General features: G+C 37.4%; 1 protein-coding gene across 3 annotated transcripts in view; it reads right to left on the reverse strand.

The window, feature by feature from the left end:
• Nucleotides 1-16,711: 16,711 nt before the first annotated feature.
• Nucleotides 16,712-25,474, reverse strand: part of NAALADL2 (N-acetylated alpha-linked acidic dipeptidase like 2) — a 1,445,704-nt gene continuing 1,436,941 nt past the window's right edge. For all 3 annotated transcript variants that reach the window (XM_027875745.1, XM_027875744.1, XM_027875746.1), the window contains one exon: nucleotides 16,712-23,211. In XM_027875745.1, the coding sequence (XP_027731546.1) occupies nucleotides 23,013-23,211 (199 nt within the window). In that variant the 3' untranslated portion in view covers nucleotides 16,712-23,012. The remainder of the gene's footprint in view (nucleotides 23,212-25,474) is intronic.

A 25,474-nucleotide genomic window follows, 5' to 3' on the forward strand; every position in this document is an offset into this window, starting at 1 on the left:
CACATCCAGATATGAAATGCTAGCTGCATCTTCATCTCAGCTACCACTGAGCTGAGGTTTTAGAGATCACTTTTAAAGATCGTGCCGTGCTCCTCTGGACACCCATCCTGAAGTGGCCAGAAACCAGTACTCTGCCACAATTCCAGGATGCACTCTTCATCTTTTAAAATCACAAGGTAGAGGCAGAGAGGGATTGAATGCCAAAATGAGAGATGGATAGAACAAAAGCAATTAGGTGGGCTATGTGACAGATTAAATCTGAAATAACTAGGGAAACAAAGGTTCAAGTTTCTGAATATTGGTCAAGCTTTGACCAATGCATGTCAATTATGTAACAAATTGGGACCAGGCCTCCTCAGCTTCACACTGGACTCCAAATATTGGGGAAGACAGATTTCACGCATTCAAAGAAAACACTTAACGGGCTATAAACCAGGACACAAGATTGGGTAATCTGATTTCTAATTGGAGGAAAGATTAGGCGCTTTCCAAACTGGGAGGGGATAAGAGTTGGGAGGGGGAGAGCAGGCAGTTAGGCTTTCCCGGATGTGAAAGAGGATGTCACTCAATTCCCATGATCACCAAACCAGTGGAATTTACAGGAAAATGAAACTTAAGTCTCAAAATGGAGACAGTTTAACAAGATGGTGTCAGTTTGGTTTGCACAATTCCCACAATACTAACAATTCCCCTCTGATTCATGGAGGGGGGGAGGCCAGCTCTCTCCTCCCATGAATAACTTATCTATAAGTCAAATTTTTAAAGTTTTTAATGTCCTCATGTTCAGCATCAAACGTCAAGAAAAGACTGTTCGGAAGGAACCTCTCATGTAGCTTAGTACACCAACTAATGCAAAGTCAAAGAACAATAACGATGATATACAAACCTTGTTTGTATACAAATATATTTTATAGGTAAACTAAGTCAGGCTACAGATCAAACTACTTAGGGGGCTCACAGTGGACCAATTTTGAGCAGGGAGATTTATATGTCACCAAGGTGATCAAGAAAATTCAATCAAACTGAAGTAAAAAGCCAAAGCAATAGATGATCATCATCACTACTAAATAGCATCGGCTCATATCCTGACTCAATCCCAATGTCCATTTAATCATTACATTTTGGTTTAAGTCTAGATGTCCCAGGTAATTGTCTGGTCCCATTTGGGTCACCAGAATTGAAAGAATTGTGAGAATTGTGTGAACCAAACTGACTCCATCTTGTAAAACTGTTTCCATTTCAAAACTTTAGTTTCGTTTTCCTATAAATTCTACCTGCTTGCTAATCATGGGGATTAAGTGACATCCTGTCTCACAACTAGAAAAGTTCACTTGCTTGCTTTCCCCTCTCCCAAATCTTGAAATTAACTCATCCCTCTCTCAACTCAGAAAGCCCATAATCTTTCCTCCAATTAGAAATCAGATTACCTAATCTAATATCCTGGTTTATATACTGTTAATTGTTTTCTTTTAATGCATAAAATTCTGTCTCCCCCTGTATTTGGGGTCCAGTGCTAAGCCAAGGAAGCTTAGGCTCGATTTGTTATGCAACTGGCATCCATTGCTTAATAAATTAATATGCTTGGAAGCTTGGATCTTTGTTTCCTCAGTTGTTTCAGGTTTTACTCATCACAAAACATGGAATGTTGTATATGAGGAATAGAGAAGACAGTTTGATTGGATCACAGAGTATAAGAGGGAAAGTAAGTAATCATCCCCCAGTGTGACCCAACTCATCAAGTTCATTTTGCAAATCACAGACTTCCTTCATTACATTACAGGCATATATAGGATAAACATGTCTGTATGTTGCAGAGGACTTTAAAATCTAAAAACGGAAGTTTACATTTTATCCTGTAGGTAATAGCTAGCTATTGTAAGTGTTGTTTTTTTTTTTTTTTTTCAGGTAGGGAATGACGTGTTTAGATTTAAGCTTAAGGAAAGTCATTTTAGCAGCTGAGAAATGGAACTACGGGAGCAGGGAGAGACTTGAGGCAGGGAGATCAACTAGGATATTATTAAAATAATCAAGATCTGAGGTAATAAGGGCCTGAAATGAGGTGGTAGTAGAAAAATGGTAGGATGTGAGTGATGTTGTGTAGTTAGAGATGGTAAAATCTGTCAATTGATTAGATGTGTGGTTGAGGAATAATGAAGACTTGAGGGTGTCAGAGGTTATGAACTTGGAAAAGTGGAAGGATGATGGTGCCTTTTGGCAGAAATAGGAAATTATCTGGAAGAAGGGTAGATTTGGGGGAAAGCTAATGAGTTCTGTTTTGGACATGTTTAATTTTAGATGTCTACAGAACATCCAGTTTGAAATGCACATTAGCTGATTGGTGATGCAGGACTCTAAGGAGAGAAATTGAGTTGGAAATATGGATCTGGGAAACATCTGTACAGTTCTCAGCTAATTAAACCCACGGGAGCTGGTGAAGTCACTGAAAGGGAGTACAGAAAGAGAAGAAGGCCAGGACAGAACTTAAAGGAATGCTTGTAGTCAGAAGGAATGATATGGATGTTGATCCAATAAAGGAGTCACATGCTAAGTGCTTAATAAATGTGTTGATTGATTAATTGAGACCAATAAGCATTACTATCATTGGATTTCCCTGGGGTTATGGCAGAGGGAAATTTTTATAATACCAGAAAATATTTTCCCATCATATGCATAAGTAAACTACCTGTCATCCTATAAGATGAACATCAGTGCTACCTAGCATCCTTCTATGACCTGTACTACCTTTATACACTTTCCATGAGACTTGGCATGTTTAGCATCTTGACTTTGACCATAGTACCTGCTGGCAGATTATGTCCAACCATTCACCTTTAGGGTCTTTGATTTCGAGCTACAAGAGATTTTGGGGATACTCTAGGCATAACACCCTCATTTTATAGATTCTTTCTTATAGAGTCATTGAATATACAATATAACAGTGATCATGCTGGAAAAATTTTAGCGCCAAGGACCAATAATAAATTCTTTCTTACTGACATAGGAAATTAGCTAGCAACTTTGCCTTGGCAATAGTTTTCATAACTTCTCACCATAACTTCCATACCACAAGCATGTAGGAGAAAGCATCTTATGTGCATGATAGGAAGACTGACAAATTTAAGATTTATGAGCCCAAGGAGATGTATATACATAATTTTTGGGTGGGGGGAGGGTGGGCAAGATACTGACCAGTGATTTCCTCAATGCAGGAAACTTTCAATGGGCAAAAGCCTTTCACTGCAGCAGATTATTTCATCTGTAACTTATAGTCTTCAAGAGTTATCTGGGGAATTGAGAGGTCATGTGACTTTCCCAGCATCACAAAACCAGTATACGAACTGGTTCTTCTTGACTCCAAGGCCAGTCTTCCATGTGCTATGCCATGATGCACAACATACACAAAGATGGATAGTTAGCACCATAGATGAAAGCACCATTGGAGGCCTCTTGCATCCTGTCTGTCTCTCCTCTGCTTTTCAGTGCTCCATTCTTTTCCAGTTTTTAATACACATACATGAACGATCACTGATAGCTCAGTATCCCTTCTTTTAATACTATTCTGATCCTGCCCCACCTTCTGGCTTTGTAAATATTTCCTTATCCCTTTTAATTAAAAATTCCCATGTTCACAGTTCTCTTCAATTGGCTGTTTGATAAATTGCAGGCTCACTCAGTTTGTTCTTCCCTTTAAATCTATAAGGGTAGATTAGTGACAAGTTAAGGACCATGCTAGAATAGGGAAGGATGAGGCCAATGCCTGCACTGCCCTCTACCAGACCCTGCTCTAGTAAGTACCATGGAAGCTTGAATAACTCTGCTGAGCTTGGTCCCTTTGACCTGTTTTTGTGATCATCCCCCAGTGTAACCCAACTCAGCAAGCTCATTTTGCAAATCACAGACTTCCTTCTTGACATTCCAGGTATATGTAGTGACTTGGGTACCACACCACACCACTCCACTCCACCAGCCTTCCTTGGATTCAGTTTCCTAATCTGCAAAATGAAGGGGTTAAATCAGATGGCCTTTCTAGGATTTCTATATTTACAATCTTCTATTGCTCCAATGTTAACCATGGGGCTGAACAGTCAGGCTTATGGTCAGCCAGCTAGGGTCTGCACCTTTTAAAGCAAGTCCTTCAAAACTAACTACTATCACCTTTTCAAGGCTACTTCACCAAGACTTTCTACTGCTCCTAGAGAGATGAGTTCATAAGATCACAGACGTAGGACTGAAAGGGACCTCAGAATGCATGCAGCTCAAATCCTTCATGTTGCAGATAAGACGCTGAGGCCCAAGGAGATGAAGTGCCACGGTCACACAGGTAGTAAACTCATAGGTGATGCTTAAAACCTAGGTCCTCTGAGTAAAGTACCAATATTCCTTTTCAATGTGTCATACAGTCATTATTGTGATTTTGATGTGATTTTCTATGATTCTTCCAAGAAACAGCTTGAGAATGGTGGAGGGTATCCAGGGATGTCAGAAAAGTACAGGAAGGCCATGGCTAAAAATGAGAACAATGTTGAATAGAAGTCCTCAGATTTACAGGAGACTTACTATGCAAGGAATCAGATGGTCCCTTTTTTACAGGCTATCCATAACCCTGAAAGAATGGAGTCCTTCACTCTCCATTTGCACACTTGCATAGACGTTTCCATTTGAAGGACCTTCAGTAAGGGCTATTTCAATTTCTGCAATACTTCCAGTGTCAAGTTTCATGAGGTCAGATGTGAAGATGAATTTGTTGGTAGAGCTGCTCTCTCCTAAGGGCAAGAAGCTTAATCATTTTTCTCCTGTTCTGACCTTGTCTTGTCTGGAGATGAATCAATGAATCAAGTTAGGAATGGTAAATCATGAATAAATGATTTATGCCTGTCCTGATCAAATATGATAGATTACTGGGTTTCCAGACTATTACTATATATAAAGATTTATATAATGCACAAGGAAAGGCCAGTGGTTTACAGAGAGGACTTGGAGTTTTCTCCAGAGTATCTCTGTCTCACATTGCTCGTAGTATTCCTAATAAGTGATTTCCTCAGAGGCTGATTAGAGATTTTGAGCTGGAAGGTACCTAGGGTTCCTTTAGTCCAACTTTCTGATTTCACAGATGAGGAAACTGTTTCTGAGGGAAGTGATGTGACTTGTCTAAGGTCACATAAGCAAGGTCACAAGAACAAAGATTCAAACCCAAGTCCTCTGACTCCAAATCCAACAATTACCATTGCACCACATTGCCTTTCATTACCACTCGTCTTTGACTCAATGTGATTATGTATCTATCTATATTTAATTATAGCAACTTTTTGTTGTTGTTGTTGTTGTTGTTGTTGTTGTTTTTGTTTTTTTGGTTAGGCAATGGGGTTAAGTGACTTGCCCAGGGTCACACAGCTAGCAAGTGTTATGTGTCTGAGGCCGGATTTGAACTCAGGTCCTTCTGACTCCAAGGCCGGTTCTCTATCCACTGCGCCACCTAGCTGCCCCTATCTATTTTTATTTTAGACAATTGGGGTTAAGTGGCTTGCCCAGAATCACATAGCTAGTACGTGTTATGTGTCTGAGGCCAGATTTGAGCTCAGGTCCTCCTGACTCCAGGGCCAGTGCTCTATCCACTGCACCACCTAGCTGCCCCTCCGTGTGATTGTTTTAAAGCTATAAATGTTAGTTATCTCTCCCTCTACTCTTAGCTTAACTAGAATCCCTCCCCTTCCCAACAATTGCAACTGTTCCGTCTTCCATGGGCTTCTCTCACTAATCTCTACTCCCTAGGCTTCTACTTCTAGAAAACTCTCCCATTAGTCCTTGACCATCAGTGAGCTGGCAGGGAATCCACAACCATCAGAGATGCCAGTGGAGATTAAATAAGATCATGGAGATTGCATTGCTACTAGTTAGGTTCCTTCGTGTTCTGTGCTTTGGGGATGGAAGAAGCACCTGAGGAAAAGAGAGGACGAGCCATCTCTGGCTTTACAAAGCAAAGCTAATTCTTAATTACAGACTAATTCCTCCTTCAGGGGTCCCAGGAGAACGTCATGCTCTGTTCTGCAGAGTTTTCAGTACAAGATTTTAAAAAGGATAAATGGTGAGAAGAGGATTAGAGAAATGATAATTACATTAGACAGCTGGGGATGTGTTATGGAAACCGTATTTGTGAGAAGGGGAGGTGAAGGAGGAGAAATGCTTTGCTTTCCGTGGAAAATGAAGTAACTATGATAAGCCTTTACAGGAATCCTGATACAAAAGGGCCCATAGGAGGCAGGGAATAACATATGGGACAATTAACCTACTCTCTAGGCAGAGGACCCAGGTTCAAAAACTGCCTCTGATGTTTCCTACTTGGGTGACCTAAGGCTAGTAATTTCATCACCTCAGCTTCCTTATCTATAAAATTAAGGGTCAGACTAGCTAGAATCTGAGGTCCCTTACAGTTTTTGATCTATGGTCCTACAGGAGATTAGGACCAGACCAGCAATTTCACTAATATAAGTAACTCCAAGGTCAGGAAACTGTCTACAAATGTAGGTTGGCAGTTTGTTATGATTTATAGATTCAGAGAGTTACTGAGAGGTTTAAGATTTGTTTGGGGATATACAGACAGTATGTGTCAGAGATGGGGCTCAAACCTAGATCTTTTTTAGCTCTGAGGTCAGTGCTAAATCCACTATGTGACCCTGCCTGTCATAGTCCTAAGAACAATTTCGTAACACCAATATTCCAATGACATCTGTGAACTGATCAAGGTGGGTGTTCCCACTACTGATGCAGATTATCAGGCTATCTATATTTGCCCATCTTGAGCAGCTCTTGTCCATACCCTCTCATAAGTTGGTCATGTGAACTCCACCTAGTGTTCCTTCCTCTATTTCTCTTGACATCATGTGGATACCAATGGGAGCATGGGAGCTGTCCATCAATCTTCCTTCTCATTAACTACATGACCAGCCTATTTTCTTTCCTGAGTTCCCCATCATGGGTTGCCAGCCAAGCTTCAGAGAGCGCCTGAACTCCTCATGTCTATTTTATACTGAGGCAGCTAGCAAATGAGGTTAACAGCCCGTGCCATTAATCTCCTCTGCCAGTCAGTCAATATACATTTATTAAGCACCTACTATGTGTTAGGCACAGTATGAAGCACTGCAGATTCAGCGAAAGCAAAAGACAGTCTCTTGACAAGCTCATAGTCTAATGGGGGCGATGCTACCAACAACCACATGCAAACAAGCTATATTTGTGAGCTGGTTGCAACGTCTTTTTGGGAAAAACTGGTCTAACTGTGAAGGAGGCAGGGGTTAGTATATTTCTCTCACCACACTCCTGGTGTCAACATCCTATTTGGTGGGAAAGTTGTGACAGGGAGCTCAAAAGAATGCATTTTCAGTATTTCAATTCTTTCTCTACATTCTCAGTACTTGGTAAATAAATGTTTTGTCCTCAAAAATGATTGTGAGGATTTCAAGTTGGCTTTCTTTTTCATTATATAGTATAATAACCTGAACGAACATAAACAAGACTATTTGATGAAAGGGTGCCATGATCAGTTCTTTAAGTTTTAAAGAAGAAATGAATTCATCTGAATGTGTGCATACTTATTCATCTACTTAGCAAATATTTACTGAGCATCTATTCTGTTCATTACACAGAATCACAGAATCACACGGTCTTAGTATTAGAAGAGACGATAGAGTCCAATGTCTAAATACCTGAAAAAGATTCTCCCAATAAGTTTTTGTTTGATGACCTTAAGTGAGGGAGAATTCAGTACTATCTGATACAGGCAATTCTTTTTTTTTTAAATAGAACTAATGCCAATAAATGAGGTTTTTTCCCCCTCCTTACATTCATAGTGCCCATACTTTGAGCATGATCTTCCAGATCAAAGTTGTCTACACATCTCAGTGCCATAGGGATACTTTGAGGGCTTGGGGTAGCTTTTTCTAATTTTATCAACTCTAGTCCTTACTGGTTTTGTTTTCCCTTGCCACAGACAAACTGTTAAATGCTAATGAGCAGCACCTCAATTTAACCATTTAATCACTTAACAATTAGCTTTTAGAAAGGTATATTTATTTGAAAGATCAAATAAAGGTAAATACATTTTTCCTGATGAATTCTTCTAATTTAGTTATCTAGTAATTGTCAAAAATGAAATGAGGTTCATTTGACATGACCTATTCAGTTAAAAAGAAATTATTGATGCTTTTGTATGCAATGGAAACTTTCCAACAGGTATCCAAAATCCCTTACAAAGACATATCTTAAAACGGTTAGGTCATTGATTAAAAGAAAGGGTGAATAACTTCACATCGATAGTATAACCTCATACTATAACCACTGTATTTCACTAAAATTCTGTTGTCTCTCTATGTCAACTTTATTTACATTGTCATGGGCTATATTTAAACTCTTTTAGTTCTGCTTTCTTCACATTATATGACATTATCCCCAAACTTCTCTGAATTTTTCATATTTTTCATTCTTTACAAGATTTTCTCAGAACTTAGCATAGTGCCTGGCACATAACAACTCTTTAATAAATGCTTTTTATTCATTAAACTCCTTACATCAATATACTATAATTTGTTCAGCCATTTATGAATCATTGGCTGTATATATGTGTGTGTGTATACATATATACATACACATATACATATATTATTCTCATTTTTTATCACATGTATCACATGTTCCTATGAATATTTTTAAACGTTTTTTTTTCACCAGGTATGGTGGTACATGTCTGGAATCTCAGCATTTCAGAAGGTTGAAGCTGGTGAATCTTTTGGATCTGGACTCTGAACTGAGTGTGCTACACTGATTGGATGTCTGTATTAAGTTTGGCCTTGATATGGTGACCCAATAGGAGTGCAGAGCCGCCAGCTAGGCCAAGGAGGAGTGAGACATCCCAGGTAAGAAACAGGGCAGATCAAAGATCCCATGCTAATCAATAGCCTGAGTAAGCCCTGAATTTCCACATGGGCAATATAGGGAGATCTACTCTTTAACAAAGAGTCTTTTCTTGTTGTTGGTAATTTGCTTTGTGTATACTCTCCATATCTTAGTAATAGATTCTCTGGGTCAAAGGATATGAAAAATTCAGTAATTGTCTCAAATAAATGCAAATTATTTTCCAGAAAAAAAAGGAACCAATTTGCAGCTAACATAACAGTAAATTTGTGTGCCTGTCTTCCCACAATCTCTCCAACGATGTGTTTTCCAAACTTTTAGCATCTATTTTTTTTAAAAAATTCCTATTTATCTTGAATGTCAGACTTTTATCATGTATTTAATGTAAATAATTTTATGCTTTCATATTTTCTTCTAATTTTGACCTCATTGATTTTGTTTATATAAAATATCATTTTTTGTAATTGATATTTTTATTGTCTCTTCTTATATCGAGTTATGAATTTTTCTCTTTTCCACTGTTGTCAAAAAAAATAACTTTCCATTTTCCTTGAATTTTTTTTAAGGTCTGACTTTTTATATTTAGATCATCTTCTATTTTGTATTTAATGGGATAAATGGCATAAGATTCTGATCTAAGCCTATATTTACCAGATTGTTTTCCAGATTTCTCAATAGTTATTAGCAAACAAATGGTCCTTTCCCCAGGTTTGATTTTTTTTTATTTTGGTTTATCAAAATGTTGAATGTGTGTGTTCATTTCTAGGTCTTATTTATGTAGCATATATCACTGATCTACTTTATTTTTTTAAAATATTATATCCAGTACCAGGTAATTTTGATAATTCTACCAATATTAAATAATTTGAGATCAGGTAGCTCACCAAGATTCACTATTTCCTACCTCTTCCTCTCCTTTATTGAACTTTTATTTCTTCAAATGAAATTTTATATTTTGTTTTATTCTATAAGGAATCCAGTTTTTTTATGTGATGGGGTAGCATTAATTTTGTTCAATAATTTAGTCATTTTTTTCTATTCTGGATTAACTGAGATAAGAACATTGAAAATCTTTCTAGTTACTTAGGTCTTCTTTGATTCTGCAGGAATAACAATTGAGTTTATTTAAGTCCTATGTGCCTTGGTAAGTTAAATCCCAGATACTTAATGCATTTGTGTCAAATGGAATTTTCCTTATCTCTTCCTCATGTGTTTATAAGTAATATACCTAAAAGATTACTACATCAATGGATTTTTTTTATCCAAATACTTCACTGAAGCTATTAAGACATTATTTTTGTTGGTTCCCTAGCATTGTGTAGTGGCAGGAGAGGATACCTGCCATGAAATCAGGAAGACTCACCTTTTTGAGTTCAGATCAAACACTTATCAGCTGTGTAGCCATGAACAAGTCACTTAACCCTGTTTGCCTCAGTTACCTCATCAGTAAAATGAGCTGGCAAAGGAAATGGTAAACCACTTTCAGTATCTTTGTCAAGAAAACACCAAATGGAGTCACAGAGTCAGGCACAACTGAAATAGCTGAAAAACAAAAGCATTACCTTTATTAACTAAATCATCCTATCACCTGGAAATAGATAGAATTTTCCCTCTTTTTTGCCTATGTTTATTTCCTTAAAATTCAAATAGTAGAGGCAGTGAGTATCTTGATGATGATGGTTGTTGTTTTTGTTTATACTCTGGATTTCATTGGGAAATCTCCCAGTCTTCATCTATTCCATCTAACTTTTTTTTTTTTGGTTAATAATGCCCGTCTTGGGGATCAGGGTAGTATTAGTTTCACTTATGATACATACTTTTTCTATTTTTATAAACAATTTCCAACTACCTTCTTTAACACACACACACACACACATTATTAACCAATGTTGGTTGACTGTTATTGTGCTCCATACATTTTTCTTCTAGTGCTCTGAAATGAACCATATTTTTAAAATATATATATATATATTTATTTTTAAAATTCATTAATTTTTTTATAATCTCTCTAAAAAAATTTATCAAATGAATATCCAACTTTTCCTATAAGACATCCAGTGAGGGAGAGTCCACTATTTCACTAGCGATCTAATTCCATTTTTAATCCCTCTAAATGTGAGAAAGTTTTGCCTGATATCAAACATAAATCTCTTCTTTTTAACTTTCACTCACTACTCCTGGTTCTACTCTTTGTGGACAAGTAGAAAAAGTCTAATTTTTCTTCTCCATAGTCCTAGTCCTTGGAGGTAGCTACTGGAAGCTCTCTAAGACTTTTCTTGCCAGGAATCAGGCCGTCATGCCACTTCCTGGCCATTTCCTCAATACTATCTACTTCCTAGCCACCATTCTCACTTCCTGCCCCCAAGAATCTTTAGACACCAGGGCATGTAGGTGAAGCAGTGGATAGAGCATCAGCCCAGGAGTCAAGAGGACCTGAGTTCAAATCCAGCCTCAGACACTTAACACTTACTAGCTGTGTGACCTTGGGCAAGTCATTTAAGTAGATCCTTTGGTCTTGACAGGTAAGTTTTTCCTTCATCTTACCTTGGCCAGCATTAGGCTTCCATACCATTTACCCACCTATATCCACACCATCTCTTTTCTCTCAGCCCTTTATGTTTAGTCTTACTCTATTAGAGTTTAAATATCTTAATGGTAGGGATTGTATTGTTTGTGTTTATTTTGTAAATAAATTTAATTGCTATTTTTTTACATCACCAGAAATTTTCCAAGTATCCTTTTTTCTCTACCCACCCTGAGTAAGCCACCCCATATAACAAATAATATCTTTAAAGAAAAAGAGAAAGAAAAGGGAAAAAGAGAAATACATCTGATCAATACATCAGAAAAACAAGAAAATGTATGCAATGTGTACCATGAACCTCCCAGCTCTGCAAAGAAATTGGGTTAGGATGTCTTCTCATTTTTCTTCTTCCTGGCCATGCTTCTTTCTTTGTAATTTTGCAACATTCACTTTTGATTATTTTGTGGTTGTTCTTTATGTTTACATTGCTATAGTCATTGTGTATATTGCTTTCTTGGCTCTGCTTACTTCACTGAGCATCAGCTCTTGTAAATCTTACCTTGCTTCTCTGTATTCATTGTCATCACTTCTGATGGCATAAAATATTCTATTGCACTCATATACCACAATTTTTTTAGCCATTCTCCAATTGATCTACCTTATTAACAACAATTCTTTCTTTCATTGGTCCAATACCTAGCATGGTGCTGGGCATACAGTGTTTAATGTCTGCCTGTCTGTCTGTCTGTCTGTCTGTCTGTCTGTCTGTCTGTCTGTCTGTCTGTCTGTCTGTCTATCTATCTATCTATCTATCTATCTATCTATCTATCATATCTATCTACACACCTAGTTTACTAGCTAGCTATTTTCTCTTTTCCAGGTTAAACATCCCTACTTCCTTCAACTGATTTTAACATGATGAACCAGAGACCTTTCAGGTGTCTGTTTGCCTTTCTCTGGATACTGTCCAGCTTATCATTATCTTTCTTAAAACATAGTACCCAGAACCAATCACAATACTCTCATGATTTCATTCTGACTCTCACCACAATCCAAATATGAAGTGGCCATTTTGTCAACTATATCACACTGCTAACTGATGTGACTTTGAGGCCCTCTATAACCTACTGATCTTTTGTCAGATAAACTGCTGTTATTCTGTTCCAAGCTATTCTGTATTTCTAAAATAGATTTTTTTTTTAAAAAATCATAAGTATGATTTATCTTACTAGGGTTGATCTAACATTACAGCTTGTTGAGGTGTGTTGCTTACTCTGTCCCCCAACATTCTACCTATTCCTCTTCACTTTGTGTCATCCCCAAATCTGACAATCATCCCCAAATCTGACAATCATCCCATTGTGTGTTATTTTTAAGGAAGCTAGGAGCAGGTAGGGGTGGAAAAAGTAAAAGTAAAAAACTTTTCTTCTCCATTTCCCCACTTCAGGGCAACTGGATACTGAAGGAACCAGTAAAAAGATGGAAACTAGGGGCACAGATTTTTGATAACTATTAGAAGTCATTAGCAAGGTAAATCCTGATCGCACTTGTGCAAAAAAAAATACCAAAAATAACAAATAACAAGAAGGAAAAAAGCAACAGTGTTAGCAAGGATATGGCTTCTTTAATCCCAATGAACCATCTTTTCTTCTTTCATCCTCCAGGGTCCTATAATCCTCCATGCAGTCAAACCTTCTACCTAAGTAAATAGCAATTCCTTTGTAGCTTAATAGCTGTTCTTTGAGAATCACTGTGGTCAAAACATTTAATCACCTAAATGGGCCACCTGTGGCCAACATGGCAATTAGCCCCTCTGAACTGAACCTGGTTGGACCTTAGAAAACAGAAATATACTATGTCACAGGTTTGGTACTCAAAGTCTACAGTGATAGAACCATCTAGAACTTGTGCTTTATGGACAAAACCTTTTATCACCCCAGGTCATCTACAGATCATAGAGAGGCATTTGAGGAAGATTTTAATGGTGAAATGAGTTCATTCTTTCTATTTTCCTTCTTCCTCCATTTTAATCTCATTATGATGGAACTGTACAAGGGCATAGTGAATTGAGTTCTGGACTCAGATTCAGGAAGACCTCAGTTTGAATTTTTCTAACATTTATAAGTTGTGGCCAAATCACTTAAACTCTCTGAGCCTTGGTTTCCTCATATGTGAAATGTCTATCATAACACCTGTAGCACCTACCTTGCAAGGCTGTTATGAGGGCCAAATGAGACAATGGATATAAAGGGTTTGGCAAACTCTAAAACACCACTGAATTGCTAACTTTTATTATTAGTACATTCTCATTTCCTCAGTAAGAACAATCTGTTCATCTTAAACCCCAATTGCTATTTTAGCTTATGCATGGAATAAGAGGATGACATGTCATATCAGAGAAAAAAACAAACACACCAGTAATATTTTTGTCTCCATTTAATTTTTTTTTAAAAAAATGCTTACTTTAAACCTTACCATTACATTGTACATATATTCATTTCTGAATCAACATCCAATGTATAGGAAAATATGATGCCTTCATTTATTATCTTTGTGTGCAAATCATCACGTGATTGAAGTGTAAAATATTCATTTCCTATCTTCTACCTGGATGCGCATCCTACTCACATTTTCTCTACTATTCCAGACTACAAAGTACCTTTCCAGGTAGGTTGCAGGTTGTCATAGGAGCTGGATGTAAAAAGTAGAATTTTTTTTGCTTGATCTCACCTCGGCTTGGAGTGGAAAGCATCAAATCATCTCACTGCTCCATTCATCATATTTTTTTCCCTTTAGGTTTGTAACAGTGAGTAGTAATAGATTATGGAAGGGTAGAAATAAACTCCTGAATTTTAATGAGATAGTCAGAGGCACCTAGTTAGCTATCAGGTTTTATGGGTCCACACCCATTTTAGATACAATCAATAATGACTGTAATGAAAAACTATAAATGTGAAATGATGCTCCACTTTCAACCTTTAGTCCACTTGTTTTTAGTAGGGTTCAACACTAGGAAATTCACACACAAAGAAAAGATATGGACATCTCTTTGAAGGCTTTTAAGAAACTAAATTTAACCTGAACAAAGAGGCATAGGGCTTGAATTTTCCTTGGTTAATATTATCATGATTTCCCCCTTATTTTGGTGTACTGTCATACTATTTTGTATATTATCATACTGCTGGGTATTTTTTCATGATCAGAAGTTTAAAGCATCACTTTAAAGGTTGGGTTCGCATATATGACTGAAATAATGAACAAAAGGTTTAAATCATAATTACATATAAACATCTCACAAAATAATCATCCACTTTACTGGCTGGTTTTCCTTCAGTTTGCCAGGCTGCCTTTAAAAAACAGGCAAACATTATGGAGGATTTTTCCATTGTTATTTAAAATAAGTCCACACATATTCCCTGTAAGAGCCCACCGGCGAAGGTTGGAGCTTTGGGTACAACTATTATTAAACCTTTGCCTATCACACATGAATATCCATTGAATGAAGAGAAATCTACTGGGACCTCTAAAGCAAAATGATTTATAATCTCTTTGGGGGTGAGTAGGTGAACTACTTTTAACCACATTAGTGTCGAGCTTCCCCAAGAAAGAGAGGATCACGGGTGTAGGACTGGAAGGAATCATAAAGTCCACCAAGTCTAACATCATTATTTTACAAGTGAATAAATTGAGTGCCCAAGGGATTAAGTGATAATGTGCTCAAGGTCACATGGGTAATAAATGACAAGGCCAAGATCTGATTCCAAGGCATCTCTGACTAGGATCAATGCCTTCCCCACTATACCACACTTCTTTCCCCAACAACTTCAAAAAACTTTGGGATAAAAACATCCCACATCTTTGGACATAAACTGAAAAAGGCCATTCTTCTCATGAGAGATCTTCAGCCAATACCTCTTTATTCTGATTTGCTCATCTAGAAGATATATAGGAAATAACAGAAACAGCACTAGCAAGTGAAACCAAGATTTAAATTAAAATAAAAAGACACCAGGACTATTGGCTATCTGCATAAAGATGGATTGAAAGGGGCTTCTTGAAGTAGCTGAGCATTCTTATTTACTAAGCCTGTTAGATAATAAACTAATTAGGCATTTTAATTGAAAAAAATATGTAGTTCATTAACACAAGACTTTAACTGTACTGGCTAAGCTTCTATTCAGATGCCAAGTTGGTCCTTTAATTAGAACAAAAGAGCCACATTAACTCAATGCAACAGAATAATTCATAATAATGTCTGGATATTAATCTCTTGAGCTTGCTGGAATGTAGCCTATGACATATGGCTTACTATAGGGACCCGTATGATCCTCAGGGATTGAGAGGGTGTATCTTAATTAGCCCCAGCAAAACAAGTTTCTGCAACCCTAGAAGAATGGCTCCTCTAAGTGTTTGTTAGGTTAAGTCATCACATGGCTTGGGCTGAATGCTGTAAGACTTGTGAATACAGCTCTCTCGTTGACTCCATTGTTTTCCAGAGGAATCTTAACTAGATGTGAAAGGGATCTTAGAGGTCATCTGGTCTCCCCCGTCTCATTTGACAGATGAGGGAGCTAATGTGTAGGGAAGGGAAGGGACTTCATCAAAGGCACCCAAGCAGCAAGAGCCAGGTCTTCTGTTTATAAAACCAGCCCCTTTCTATTACGTACCTACAGAGTTGCTACTCCTGGTCACACACAAAGTTCACCTTTCTCCATCCTTAATTTGGTAGTAAACAGAATGATGGAACCTAAGATCCTTGAGGGCCAGGATTATTTTATTTTTGTCTTTGTGTTCCCAGCTTAAATGCCTGCTGATTGGCTGATTCATTGTTATGATGGATCTTCCTTACAGTAAGTATATTTATTTGGATAATTGAGCCCTCCTCAAAAAAAAATTGCACTTGACACCAAGCATTACCTGAAGTTTTCCTGACTTGAATCGTCCCCTAAATTGATTCCATTACCCACTAGGTTAAGAGTATTCAGCTGTACTCTGCAATCCAAATAAGAGAATGAATACTCCTTCTTTTGAGAAGTATAAGTGAGGCTGAGGATTTACAGTAAAGCAACCCTGCACTTGCAAATTGAGTTGGGACTGATAGAAAAAGCAGTTTAAAAAAATACACGGAACATAACATATTTTTCATTGAATGGACATGTATGAATGAGAGTAGGGACAATGAATTTTGGCTGGATACCAGATCAATTGATTATTAAGATGCATAAATGCCAAAACTGCCTCCTGGAAAATAAATGCATATATGTATGCATACACATACACATACTGTGTGAATAGCATGCACACACACATATATTTAAATAAGTATGTTATATATGCATGTATAAAATTGTAAGTCCTATTGCTGCATGACAGAAACCATGGGGAGGGGGGGAGGGAAGCAAAAGAAAAGTCATAGAGTGGAAGAGCGTGCTTGAAGGTGACCAAGGATGCCTGAAAAAGCCTTGATTTTTCTTTTCCCGTACTTTTGTTGCTATTTTTCATTCAAATTCATGCCAATTGAAATTCTCAATTACACACCACAAAATACTCAACTGAAATGCATTTGTACTTAATGGGGTGCTTAGAACTCTGTGAAGGTTTCCCGAGCCTTCAGAATACTAGATTCTGATGAACTTTTTCTAAAGTTTGCAATTTCGATCACTGCAATAAACACAGATTCACTTTTACAGCTGGCTAGCTGTTTGTTCTCCCCATTAGTTGCTTCAGTTTTCCTTCTCTATGTGCCTATGATGTGATGAAACAAAGTTCACAGGATCATAAGATTACAGATTTAGAGTTAGATGGGACTGAAGAGAGCTCCTGTCCAACTTTCTATTTTACAGAAAATGAAACCGAGGGACACAGAAATTAAGTGAGTTTGTGAGGTCTCACGTAGTAAGCAACAGAGGCAGGTCTTCTGACTTAAAATCCAGTCTTTTTTTTCTTTTTTGTTTTGTTTTGTTTCCAGGTGATCTATAGCAGAAAGATCACCAGGCCTGCAAATACATGCTTGACTGATTGCTTAAACTTCCTAAAAAAATCAGAGTTGCCTAAATATGGAATGACCTCCCTTGGTAGGTAGTGAATTCCCTATCCCAGAAAGTATTCTAGCTAAGGATGAATAAACACTTATCAGAGAAGCTGTAGAAGGAATTTCAGGTTACAGGTATGTATTGGACTTGCATGATTTTTGAGGTACCTTTCAACTCTGATATTCTATAATTTCAGATCATAGCCAAAGTAAAGTTTTTATCTCTTTTACTGTATTTCAAGTGATAGTGATTTTAAATCTATTTCTTCATATTAGTTGAAAGTGTGATTGAAGCATTTTTAAATAGACCATATTTTTATATTGATGCCTACTATAAAACCCTGGTCCAGTGTCTAATGGTGGCATGGAGGTGACCCTGCATTCTTAAAGATAATGCCCTTGGAACAGAAGCTCTGGATGGCGTTACCACACTGGTAGGGCTTCAAGTTCTGACCTTTCTGTCATCTAAGTCCCAACCTAGCTAAGTAAGGGCAGTGCTTCCTTCTCTCCAGAGAGCTGGGCACCAGATGCTAATTTTGTTTTCAATCACAACTCATGAGGGCTGCCTATTAATGCAAGGCCTTTGGCATGCATCAATGGATCAGAGGTGGATGATTTCACCCCACCTTGATGATATTGTAGATCTCAAAGCTCAGGAATAAGAATTATGCTGTGGCAATCCAGAATATAATATTGTACCATGGGGCAGAATTTTAATCTCTAAAGTAATTAACTCAAGGTAAAATGGAATTTTAGGCAAAAATTTTTGGATTGGATCTAAAGGATCTTATTTGAAGACACCTTTTTTATTGCAAATAATTTCTTCATTGGTTTTTGCTAAAGAAGATGAATTGAACACAGTCACTGTTGGTTTGGTTACAGTCTGCTCTGAATAGCAATTGTGATGGGGTTAAATCCATTCTTTGGCCCTCCAGGCCTATCCTCCAACTAAATGGTCAGTGTAAAAGATTCCCTTCTTAAACAACAACGACAATAACAACAACAACATGGACATAAACCTATTTCAGACATTAAAGGGGATAAAAATGTTTGTGCTAGGACTCTGAAAAACTAGAATGCTGCAAAAACTATGCATTTCATAGTTCTAAGAGTCACGGAACACTATGGACTCTGGAGAAATGAAAATGAGTATCATTCAAGGGACAATGGAAAGGCACATGTGGGTTATCACAAACAGGGAACTATGGAGAACTGGAATAAGAGATACCATCAAAAATGTATGAACAAAAAAGAAGATAGACTGGTCACACAATAAGAACAGGTGATAAATGATGGACTGTTCTTGTCCTTGCCCCACCCTGCCTTGGTATCTTTGCAAAAGGACAAAAGCCTTTGGCACATTGAGTGGACTGCCAGTGGTGAACTAATGGGAAGGCATGAACCAGAGCTGCAGAGGATGGCTAGGCATGGGTGGGTTGTGATCTACATCATTAAAAGGAAGTCCCAGATGAAGGAGAATATAGATCTGCAGGAGCATGTGAGTATTGGCATTACAAACTAGGGTTGGGAACCTCTTTCCTGAGATTGCATTAGAAACTTTAAGGTCATCATACTCAGGGGTCTGAGGGTCAATCAGCATTGTGTGGGGAATGTTTTGTGACTGCTTATTTCATCTTATTCATCCTATTCTTTGTAAATTTGTGGCACTGAGCTGTTAGAGGAAGAACTATTTGCTTGCATTTGCATCTGTGAATTGCTGTGTGTGTGTGTGTGTGTGTGTGTGTGTGTGTGTGTGTAGGATGAAGCTGAGAATTCATTATCTATCTGTTACTAATCAAGTGCCAGGAACATGGGAGCTGCCTCTTTTCTTTGCTTTTCAATCACCTTAGGAAGTGACCATGTCGGAAAGGTTGGACTAAAGATAGTCCTTGACTAACTACGCCCATTATTCTTTTCAAAACAACATGTTGCCACTGAGAACATGTCAGCCCCAAAGCCTTGAGTGCTGTTTGATATTCTAGCAGTGTAATTCTCTTCCCCAGTCACTAAATAATACATGCATAAGGATGTGAAGCAAAAGTAATTTAGATGGTTGTGATAATATTGAGCCAACTTGCTCTAACATGAAAGTTCTTAGCTCAATTTTTCCCTTCCCAGTTGGTAAGGCAGTAGTAATGTGCCCTTTTTTAGCATACATCTTTTACATGGCCCTCATCTGAATTATCTGGAGGTAGCTGTGTTAGTGCCTGGCTAAAGACAGACAAAGAGCTTGCCACCATCTGAAGCAGCAGCCCAGCTGTGTTCCACAGTTGTGGAATGGCTGAATACACAAAGGTAAAGAACTCTATGAGAGGGATATCTTTTGCTCCTCTGGGAGGTAGAGTAGCATGAGAAGCAGGTGATCTGAATTCTAGATTTCACAACTAAGTTTATGACTGAACAAATCCATCTCTCTGGCCTCAGTTGTCCTATTCGTAAAAATAGGATTACATCTTACTTAAAAGAAAGGGGATTGGAGCAGAGACTATTGCAATTCATTGTAGATCCAGAATTGATGACTATAGAAACTTGGGAAGCCTACCTTACAAAATCCTAGGGAAAATCATCTTACAGCTCTGTCATTTTGTAATATCTTTGTTTGCCTGAATTGGTGGAGTTGTACTTGGAGCCCAGCCTGTATCAGAGCTAAGGGGAAGAGAAGAACTCCATATTTGAGAAGCCATTAGAGTCATTCCCAGTCAATGGAGAAAACTCAATTCCTGTTATTTTCTTAATGTGTCCAAGTTATTAGTACTTTTGTTTCTGTAGAATACACATACATGCACGTGCACACACACACGCACACACACATGTACACACACACACACACACACACAGAAGATCAAATAAAATCAAATTGGTAGATCCCTGAGCCTGGTGTGGCAATAGCACTGCTGCAGTTTTGCTATACTTAATGAAAGATCTATTGTAGATTTCATATAACAGTTTGGCGTCTGGCTTAATCACAGTTAAGTTTCTTCATGAATTCTCTTAAATGGACCAATAAAAATCATGCTCTTCATTCATAATTAATAGCCTACATTCAAATACTGAACACCATAAAAATTTTGAAGGATAATATAGGTTATCTTTAGGTTATTCTGTCTATGTCCTATTTGATTTGGAGGAGTAGGTGACCCTTATTTTCAAAAAGCAGATGTTTTTCTACTGGAGATGCTTTAAAGGAATAACACATTTATTTAGAGATGAGTCCAGAGCGGGAGAGATTTTCAAAATGAAAACAAAACAAACGAGCCTAGAAAGCCTAGGAAGGTTTGCCCTAAAACCCAATTAAATATTTAAGAAATACCTGCACAAAGAGAGTGTTTCCAAAGTGTTCTATGCTGTTTGGCCCCAGGTGTCCTGAGCTTGTGTCTCCCCTTGTGCTGTAATGTTTATCTTGGAAGAACAAGAGAAGAAACTGAAGATAATATAAGGAGGGAACCTGACTTGGCAAGCCTCCAGGTCTTCCCTATGGAAAACTCCTCCAATATGATGGAAACAAATATTTTAAAAGGAGCACTTTTAGAAAACCTTTTGCAGGGAGGAAGTGATTCTTAAAATAAAGTGGATCCACTGGAATAATTCCCATTGCAATTGCCTTTTCAGGACTGAATTATTCAGCTAATTGCCTCAAATTCTGTATTTCCCCACTAGATTCTAAACTTCTTAAAGACAGGCTATTCCATTTTTGTCTGCATTTCAAGTATCTTTGCACATAGTAGACTTTTTAATAAATGTTTGTTGAAATTTGTTTTTTTCTATGATATAAAGACTGCTTATGAAAATGACATCTTGATCCATATCATTCAACCAATTGATACTGATTAACCTTTATTTACACTTTTGATTGTGGTTGAGACTAAGCTTTATCTCCTGGTGAAGTGTTTTTTTTAATCTAAAAATAATGGAAAAATCAAACTGAAGACTAGAAAATCAAAATCTATAGGCTTCCAAGAACATGACCTCAACCAAATGCTAGACTAGAAAATCTGAGACTTGGATATCTGATATAAAGTGACATGTGAAACAAGGGTGTTTCATTAGGCATAAGAAATTGACATGAAATAGACTGAAAATAGGATTTTCAAATGGAATCAGTTTATCTGATACCAGAAATACAATTTTCAAATGGACTTAGAGAATATGGTAGAGGTTTAAAATGTTACCTGATAAGGATTATGGAGGACAGTAGATTTAAGAGATGTTATGCTCATCTATAGCCAGTTCAGTCTATAAAATTGCTTTTCCTATAATAGTTCAAAGTGGAAGTTGCTCTAAAAGGATGGGAGGGGCTGTGAGAGGGAAGATAAACCCCAACTATAAAACTAATCAATTTTCCTTACTGAACTAGTACCAGAAGCACTGTACCCTAAATTACATTCTCCTGTCCAGAGTCATGTTTGGAATCACCAGCACCTAACACTACCATTAAGGAGGTCAGATGGGGTTGGAGGAGCCACTACCAAGATTTTCTTCATTAAACATTAATAAAATTTCCACTGGGTCAGAACAACCATGTTCATTCTCAAAGATCTGCTTTTCTTCAGTGAGGGAGAGAGTAACTTTCTTCTTTCTAAAATATTTATGGTTTTTTTTTTATATTTTGTGGTTTTCATTTCTATAAATATGCTTCTGACTTGTTCTTGGAGAAAATGCCTCACAACAAGGTTGCTAAAGCTACAAAAAAGAAGAGCATGGAGTGATCAGTCCATTTTAAGGGAGCCCTGTTCTAAGGTTACAGTGCTTCCATCCAGGATCCCCATATGTCCTTCTGTCTCAGCAATTTGTACCTTTCCTTACATTCTTACAAACTCAACTGAGACAAATGAGGAGGTTCAAAGCTAGTCACTACATACCTTAGTAGAGAAAATTTGCATTTAAATTGTTCTGTACAGATATACCTCGAGTTTCCCTGGACTGTTTGTGGCTCTTTGATTGGTAACATTTGAAAACTACAGTTTTGTAACCAGTGTATTACTACATCTAGTTGTGTTAAGATCAGGCACTTCATTTCACAAACAGAAACATTCAAAGGAGTTTTTGGTCAACTGGTCACTCAGTCAAAACAGCTGAATTCTTCATAAAAAACACTTACCATTGAAATTAAACTGCAACTTTATCAATTCTCCATTTCTATTTTAGAAACTGGGTCATTAATAGTGCTTACATATAGGAGATAAATAACATTCCTATGTGTTTCATCCACAGGAGCAAAGATTGTCCAGAACTTTTTGGGCCTCATTCGCCAAAACATAGTATTTTTTCAATACATATATAAAAATACAGCAGATTTCTTTCTAAAAGATAAATCTTAAGGGTGAATCCTGTAACTTGCTCTTACACATTTCAAAATGTAGATGTATGAAAAATATTAAATGTGCAAAAGGCTCTTTTTCATGTACAGTTTCAAACACGTAATAGTACATTTAGACAACAGTTGAAAACCTATTGAAAAAAAGCCTTCAACCTCACAGAAATCCTGGTCAGAATAGAGATTTTGCTTGTTGAATTGTAAACAAACTTTTTTTTTTTTTAATGATGAGAATTTTCTCAGTTCTTTCCCAACAAGCCACTCTCAAACACATCAAGTCCCGCTTTTAAGTAAACCTGAGCTGAATTGATGCTGTTCAGCACCTTGGACAGGGCTGCTTGAAGGGTCTCATTTGACAGATGTAACTTTTCATGTTCCCAAGCTTCATGGAGTATGGAAAACTGGTGGGTCTTCTCATCCAGCCTGTACAGAATGTTTCTGAAGAGAAACACAGAACATTTAACTGTTTTATGAAGAAAGAAAGAATTTAGTTCTCAATATTAAACCAAATATTTTCAAGTAAAGTGTTTTTTTTTTCCTTCAAAAGGCATATATACCAACTAGTAGAGAGATATAATTAGCTTTGAATTATTCAAATGAGATGATTGGTAGGAGACAGATCAGTCCCAAAACCATTTCCACTCCACTGTTTCCACTCCCCACCTACTCCTTTTCCACATCCAAATAAACATTAGAGTATGCACTATCATGCTCTGCCCCCCCCCCCCAAAAAAAGAGGCAGCATGACATAGTGAATAGAGATATAATTTTGAAAGGAAGACCTAGGCTCAAGTCCTATCTCTGACACATACCTGTTACATGACCAATAGCAAATTAACTGTTCAGTGGCCCCAAACATCTAAGATGATAAGTTGCAGATTGGCACCTGACAAGCTGAATGACTACAAGGAACTTCTTCATGGGAAAGTCTAGGACATCTTCCCATTGAGCCTTGGGTGGAATCTTTTTGGCAGAAAATTATGTCTTTAATTACTGCATAATTTCACTTCTTTCTAAATGCAAATCAGTTTAAACACCAGTGAACCCAGGGCAAAATTATAAAGAAATAAGTTTGAACCTAATTGACTCTCCTCTTTGTTGTATATAACCTTTGCAGGATGGGAGATTCTGACATATGAGGAGGGGGAAAATACAGAAAGGAGGAGTCAATGGGATACAAACTTATTTCTTTGTAATTATCTAGTCCCATCCTGTTCTAACCTGGTTAGAGGCCTCACCACTCTACTCTCCTTGACACCTAAGGGAATAGGACAACTTGGGCATTTTGTGCTACAAACATGTGGTATGTATTTATATGCCACCCATTATATGACCCACTTATGAAGAGGATTGGTGCATGCCCCTAATTCAATTTAAAAGCATGTACTAAATGCCTACTATGTGCCAGGATTAGGGGGAATAAAATCAGAAAGTAAAATAGTTCCTGCCTTCAAAGAACACATAACATAATTCCACCATACAGGGACTAAAATAATATGGAATATCATCTCCAAGTGGATGGAGGTATTCCCTTATCCTGTCTTCCATCAGTCCCTTTTGTCTTAGACCCAATCTGAGAGGTGGAATTCACTTGCAATAAGAAATTTATCCCTAAATTATCCTTCCCAAGAAACAGGAAGGGGAGGTAATGAGAGAATATGATTTGTGGGTTAGTGGATAATGTGCTTGACTTGGCATTGGGATGATATGGGCTTAAATTCTTCCCTGGACACCAAAAAAGTGACAATATCTTCTCTGATTCTTGGTTTCCTCTTATGTAAAATGGGCACAGTGATACAAGTACACCTTACTTTGCAAAGTTATTTTGAGTTTCTGATGAGATCATGTGTGTAAAGTGTTAACTGAAAAATGCTAGATCATTTATTTGGTGCTTTTAACATTTGAAAGCCAACCTCCACACATGATCACATTTGAATTTTACAATAACTTTGAGTGGCAGGCACTATAGATTTTATTGTCTCAATTTTAAAGGTAGAAAATTGAGTCTCAGAGTGGATAGTGTAGTAAAACAGGCTCTAGAGTCAGAGAATCTGACTCTACATGGATTCTTATGCTAACTTCTGTGACTTTGGGTGAATCATTTATCTTCCCTGTTTTTATTTCTTCATCTCATTTATAAAATAGCAAGGCAGTTAGGTGGCACCGTGAATTAAGCCTGGGATGTAGAGTCAGGTACACCTGAGTTCAAATCCTGCCTCAGACACTTATTAGCTGCATGACCCAGGGAAAATCATTTAATCATTCTCAGCTTTGGGTTTGCTCATCTGTAAAATTGAGACAATAAGAGCTCTTACCAAATGGGTTGTTGTGAAGATCAAGGGAGGTTGAAAACCTTGAAGCACTACCTAAAGGCTAGTTATTGTTTTATTATTCTTGTTGTTATTAGCAACAACCATAAAACCCTAGAGGCCCCTTTTAGGTCTAAATCTATGATCTTGTAACTTGCCTAAGGTCACATATCCATTATCTATAATAAGGATTGAGAATTTTCCTGATGTCCTCACCTTATTCTAAGATAATAATATTCTCCTATCTTCCATGTTATTTTTCATTATGTTGGTTTCACTTATCTGTGTTCATGTACTCTCCTTCCAACAGAATATAAGCTTCTTGAAAACAGGTACTGCTTCAGTTCTCTCTCTCTCTCTCTCTCTCTCTCTCTCTCTCTCTCTCTCTCTCT

The sequence above is a fragment of the Vombatus ursinus genome, unplaced genomic scaffold (assembly GCF_900497805.2).
Source record: "Vombatus ursinus unplaced genomic scaffold, bare-nosed wombat genome assembly UNPS02014810.1, whole genome shotgun sequence".
Taxonomy (NCBI): Eukaryota; Metazoa; Chordata; class Mammalia; order Diprotodontia; family Vombatidae; genus Vombatus; species Vombatus ursinus.